This window comes from Cyprinodon tularosa, unplaced genomic scaffold (assembly GCF_016077235.1).
Source record: "Cyprinodon tularosa strain WSP-4 unplaced genomic scaffold, ASM1607723v1 ctg342, whole genome shotgun sequence".
Taxonomy (NCBI): Eukaryota; Metazoa; Chordata; class Actinopteri; order Cyprinodontiformes; family Cyprinodontidae; genus Cyprinodon; species Cyprinodon tularosa.
Genome location: NW_024039055.1, coordinates 874,603 through 881,088, shown reverse-complemented (window position 1 = coordinate 881,088; position 6,486 = coordinate 874,603). Strand labels below are relative to the sequence as shown.

At 35.9% G+C, this 6,486-nt stretch overlaps 1 protein-coding gene across 1 annotated transcript; it reads right to left on the bottom strand.

Annotated features, from left to right (window-relative positions):
- Window positions 1-3,163: 3,163 nt before the first annotated feature.
- mis12 (MIS12 kinetochore complex component) lies at window positions 3,164-5,507 on the bottom strand. The gene is made up of 2 exons (XM_038294613.1): window positions 5,060-5,507; window positions 3,164-3,850 (listed from the first exon to the last, which is right to left on the bottom strand). Exons 1-2 carry the CDS (start codon window positions 5,471-5,473, stop codon window positions 3,575-3,577), a joined length of 690 nt encoding a protein of 229 aa, XP_038150541.1. The 5' UTR covers window positions 5,474-5,507; the 3' UTR covers window positions 3,164-3,574.
- Between the last annotated feature and the right edge of the window lie 979 nt (window positions 5,508-6,486).

The window sequence follows — 6,486 nt, the reverse complement described above, 5'->3', positions numbered from 1 at the left end:
GGTGCACACATACCACAACAGATTGGAAGGTGTAACCACAGTTAAAAAGACTGATTTGAAAAGGGTCAACTTGAATTTTCATTTCACATTAGTGTGTTGGATACTCATCTAAAAATCCAATCAAATAAGTTTTGTATTTAGTTTGATCATGTATGGGGTATGAAAACATTGAATAGAACTACCTTTATTTTCCCTAATTTACATACTGCTAAAATTGTAGCTTCAAACATGAAGACTATAAAATAAAAACTGGCCTGCAGACTGAGAAGTAAATGTTTTAACCAACAACAGCTTGTCTGAATAAAACCTCTTTACAGCTGGGCACAGAGTCAGGATTTCTTTCAACAATATGTTGCAGCAGTATGTAAAAACGTTTTTAAATCAAAGGATAATCTGAAATACAAAACATAAATGGAACCACAGAGTGAAGAGCAAATCTCTGGAAAAAGTAACCTAAAGTCAGTGTCCAATGGAAAAAGAAAAAAGAAAGAAAAAAGGGAAGATCTGTCTGCTGAAAGCTTTTTATGCCCACTCATGAAACATGTTTTGTTATTTACAAAGATTTTGTGTGTAGGAGTATTCTGACCTTTTTTTTAATCAAATGCTAAAATGTCATTATTAAAGACCAGCTAAACATTGATGTTATGTAAGAGCGGTATAAATCTTTCTTTAGCAGTATTATCTCTGAAAACCTTACAAAAGATGCAATATAGCAACTCATGTAATATTCTTAACACCAGCTCCAAATATATCTGCCCAGAATAACTAATTTAAAATACATGTAATGCTTCCATTACATCTACTAAAATAGATCCAGCTTCTCTCAAACTAAACAGTTTATTAAGCCTAACGCCTGCACTGAATGTTATTTCCAGACCGTCTCCTCCAAGCAGAGATCATTAGGATGATGTTCTAAGAACAGTGGTTTCCACCCCTCTCCATTTGGACTCATCATCTTTCATGTCCATCACAACTGGTAAACACACAGACACATTTAAGGAATGCCAACACAAATGCTGTTTGTTTACTTTTGCCCTGTCTCTCCAACTTCACTCAGTAAGTTCTGCTCTTCTATGTTTGCATTGTAAACCTTCTCTGTCTAAAGCCGCCTTAGAAATCGTAATGAGGAATTGCAAACATAAACGAATACATGTATTTGCCTATAGTGAGGGCACTTCTTCATTTTTGATCTATTTCATTTTTCAGACCTGACACTGTGGTTAAATTTAAATCAGATTTTTTTTTTTTAAAACATGTTTTAAGAGTACCAATGTTGTTTGGTTACTCTATAAAGAGTTTACCCATACAACCTTATTTCTATACACCTTTATATAGCCTACATTTTAGCGTTTGTTATGGTAGGACACCTTACTCAGAAAGGATTGGTTGTATGATAAATACAATACACATATACTGCCCCCTACTGGTGAGAAACTATAAATGGATGATTGAGACAAACAGGATTTTAAAAGAAAATCCTACCTCTTTAATTTCCCCCTTAAAACACATTTCAGCCACGAACCTCAGTTTATATTGCAATTTGTCTGATAGAGGAACACACATTTTCAAACGTTTTAATTTCTTAGAAAAAAAAAACTCAGAACCAACCCCACTTACATTCACCTCTCAACTATAGCTGTATATTCTTTCTGTCATACTTTATCCAGTATTGTAACCTTACTAATATATAATCCATATCATATATTTCCTGTATAATCTTTATATAGTTTTTCATATTTATTTGACAGCCTCTTACAATTACTCTGTTTATAAATACCATTTATATTCAAAACATACATAGTTTCTATGCACATGTAGATATTTATATCCTGTATAGCACTTCTGGAAAAACAAAAACTACATTTAATTGCTTTGTACTTGTGACAATGTAATGACAATAAAGCTAAATTCTATTCTACTCTGGAATTCAATCACCTTGAGTCAGTGTTTTAGTAAACCTCCTACTGTAATAACACCTGCAAGTGTTTGGGTATAGGCTGTTTTTTTTTTTCTTAAATCATCCCTGTTTGGTTCAATTCTTGTCAGAATTCAAATTTGACCTTTTTCTTTTAGGCCTGGTCTATGACTAGTCCAGTTTGATAAGTGTGCACTTTGATATAATTTAGTTGACTCTGCGGCTTTAAATTCCCTTTGCTGCTAAGAAGTGAACTTCCTGCCCATGCAGTATTTTGCCAACTCTAGAGTACTTGTACCATTCTGAATTTGAAACAATCCTCCCATCAGCGCATCTCCACTGAAAAATGTATTCCCAATATTACAATCTCACCAAAATTTGACACAGTGAGGTTTATGTGCATGTAGGCAAGTTTTCATCCGAGAAATATAATTCTTCAAGTTTTCGCTGGTGAATAACAGTTAACCGGACATATGGCTTTTTTCCTGCCAATTTCCATTAAGGCCACATTGTAGAATACCTGAGAGGTTGTTCCCAGGATGTCGTGGATCTCTGCAGCTCCTCAAGGTACCATGGGAATCGTTTTATACAAATACATTTAGGTACTCATAAAATATGCTGTCCTTGTCCAGCCTGTCTGTTTAGGTCAGCTGCCATATTTCTTTCATTTTCAGGTGGTGAATTGAAAAATGACCTTTGTGATTTTCAGACCTTTGTATCGTTTTTATAAGTTAAAACTGAACTTTACAATTTATTATCTAAGGGGTGGCTAGATGATGACTTTTGCAGACACGTGATTTTACAACAAATTACAGTGTATCCTTTTCTTTCCATCTTAAAGTAATAAACTAGTATATTGTGCTGCAACATAAAAATCCGACAAAGGGCAGTTGGTTTACGTTAGTAACATGACAAAAACCAGAGTGGTTTGCAGAGTACTAATACTACAAGTATTAGGGCCAGGCTAGAGATTGTTTTTTTTTTTCCGAGAATAAAGCTAAAAAATAACAAGAATGAAGTCATCATACCACAAGCTGTTTCAGAAAGAAAGCTTCGAGCTCCGACCAGCACCACCAAACAGGACGCTGAGACCACTTTGGCATACTGCCGAATTTGATGCTGGTGTTAAAAGACTTAATATTTCCTTATTTGTCAAACTGGTGCCAAAGTATAACTTCACATGATGCTCAACATTTCTTATTTTAGGGAAGTAAGTCCTAAGAGTTGTCATTCAATACAATTTTATTGTCGTTATATGACTTTATTCTCAAAATAAAAAAAATCTCTAGCTTTGACCTAATACTCCGTCGTACTAATACATCTGCTACACAATAAAAAGGTATATCTCAATCATTCCTGGAGAGGTCATAGGTCAAACAGAAGGTAGGATAAGGTAAGTATATATTCTCATAAATCACACAATCAACATATTAATACAACCATAAACAAAAAAAAAAACGAGAAATCATGAGAGGTAAAAAAGAAAACTAAACAAAAGAGATATTGAGGAACTGAAACTGTATGAAACTGCACTTAAGGATCCTATAGGTAAAAAGGAAGAGGACTGTGAAAAAGCTGGTTAAATTTACAGATATTAATATAAAATACATCAAAAGTGAACAAATGTTTGATTATTTACATTGGATTGTAAGCTTCAGTTCAGTTGAGCATTTTGCTATGGACCAGAATCTCCTTGACAGCCCTCTGCAGTTTCCTTATGGACTCCATCACAAGGCTGAAGGTTTCCTGGAAGTTCCCATTCCCTTCCTTTGCCCAGGCTGCCTGAATCTCTCTGATCCACGCCAGGATATCATCCAGCTGCTCCTGCACCTCCCTCTGCTCCTCCAGCTCAGCTAGCAGAGCTTCTCTGGCACAAACTTCAGCTTCATAGGCTCTGTGGAGATCTGCAAGGGACGACTCAAGCTTCAGTACTTCCTGAAAGGAGCAGCATAGACAAAAAGGCTTTATTCATCACAAAGATTGTACAGAAACAGAAATTAAACAATGCATTTCTTCATGTTTGGTTCCAAAAATGTAAAAAAAACAAACAAAACAAAAAACAATAAACCACTAGAATTGTTTTTAAAGTTTGAAGATGTTTTCCTTACCATCAGGAAGCCTTTTCAATTCAAAATGTCTGGATTAGCGTCGAGTTCCAGGCTTTATAGAGTAGCCCAACAAAGCCTTGTTTTGGCTTAGAAAACATGCAAATTGAACTGGAAGAACGGGTCTGTCCCCTTCAGAGGCAAAGACCAGTATCTGGTATTTCAGGCGAAGAAAGACCTCAACAACTCCCCATTACTGAGGGTTAGACCTGTTCTTTTGGTTCAATTTGCATGTTTTCTAAGGCATAACAAGGCCTTTGTTGGGCTGCTCTATAAAGCCTGGAACTCAATGCTAATCCAGACATTTTGATTTAAAAAAGCTTCCTGGATGGGAAGCAAAACATCTTCAAATTTAAAAAGCAAAGTCCAGTGGATTGTTTTCTAACTGTTTTGGAATGACTATGACCTGGATGACTGAGAAACTTCACCAGCATACTTCATGTTTGGTGTTTGAGCCTTTCCTCTCAACTTTCTACGAAATGCATGCCCAAGATCTGCGTGATCTTCATGTTGGTAAAAGATGACTTTGTTTTATCCCAAACAAGTCTAGTAAGAGAATCATGAAGCTTTAAATCCACAGTAATTCATACTACCACCAAGAAACCCCTTCACACGTATCTCCAAAAGATCAATTTATATCATTACAGCTGAATGATAATAGTGTTTTACCTAAATAAATCAGGGCTTTATGTTGATATGCTTTCTTTATGCATATGCTAAATGCATTTTAGCCATAATACCAAAAATAAAAAGTAAGGCTGAAAATAAATACTGCTTATCACTTTTAACACACCACCTCCATGGACAAGCACGGTAGTGGCAGCATCATGCCTGTGCATTGGGGATACTTGAGCAAACGGAAGCAACCAAGACAACAGGCCTACAAATACAGCCAGAGCTGGAGGAAAATGCTTACCATCTGAGAATATTCGTGTTAGTCAAGACATTAAGCACATAAAACCTTAATGAAGTGACTAAATGTCAGAAAAATGTTAAATTAAATTGTTTAAATATAGACAGCATTTAACTCTTTCCTCACCTCTATGTCCTGGGGGTATTTCTGATGGGACTGATCCTCTGGCAACAGGACATTTGGAGGTATGATGAAACACCGACTCATAAGCAGCGCCTCCATTCGCTCCGCCAGCTGCTTGAAGCGCTTCTCCAGGAAGAGCTGCAGCTGGCGGGTGCAGTCTCTGGCCCTGGACCGGACTGACTCCTCGGCACTATTCGGTTGGCCTTTCACCAGCTCACTGACGCAAACCTTCTCCACCGAAGCTAAAATGTAACACAGGCATTCATGAAAGGAGCTGTAGATCCGCTCCATGCAGGTCTGCGGAGTGAAGCCAAAAAACTGCGCTTCGTAAAGTTTTAGAGATGAAGAAGAAAAGCGGCTCATTTCTTCTTTATCTTCTTCAACTATTTCCATCCCCAACATTGTTTCCCGCGCCATATTTAACTGTTCATGACTAGCTTCTTCTTCTTCTTCTTCTTCTTCTTCTTCTTCTTCTTCTTCTTCTTCTTCTTCTTATTCTTCTTGTCGAGTTTTATGGCGGTTGGCAACAAACTGTTAGTAGCATTACCGCCACTTACTGGTATGGAGCGTGGTTCGTGATGGTTTAAATATTTATCCTGATAAATTCCACCCTAACTTCTTCTAAACATACATTCACACACTCACACCTAAAAATATATACATATTTGTGCACAGCTTTGTATATCATTCCTTCACTCACAAACACACTTACTATAATTAAATTCTATGGAATAATTTCGTTTTCTTTAGAAATCGAATAATTATTTGTATGTGTCTACTCCCTAAATTTTTCCTCAGTATATCTAATAAATTAACCTTCTCCTTAATGTCTTCAAACTCTCTTCTCATATATCTTCTCTCTCTTTCATATTTATGACATTCTAATATAACATGTTCTATGGTTTCATATTTATCACAGAAATCACATTTGCCCGTTTTATGTTTTTGTATTTTAAAAAGTTTATAATTAAGTCCTGTATGACCAAATCTTAACCTTGTTATCACTCTTTCCTCCTTTCTATTTCTTCTTCCATTTCTTCTTTCTCCTACCATCTTCTGAATTTTATAAAACCATCTTCCTGTTTTATCTTCATCCCACCTTTTTTGCCAAATTTCCACAAGTTTCTCTTTAATAATACTCTTTCCTTCTGATTTACTTATTTTAACTATAAAACTAATAGAATGTTTAATTGCCCTTTTTGCCATTTTATCTGCCCTCTCGTTTCCTTCTACCCCAATATGTGCTGGAACCCACACAAATGTAACAATCAGCCCCATGTTTCGTATTCTGAACAGTGTATGATTTATTTCTAATAAAATGTCCATCCTACTATCTGTTTGGTTATTTTTTAAACTTAACAATGCAGAGCTTGAATCTGAACATATTATTGTTTTTAATGGTTTTATTTCTTCTACCCATTGTAACGCTA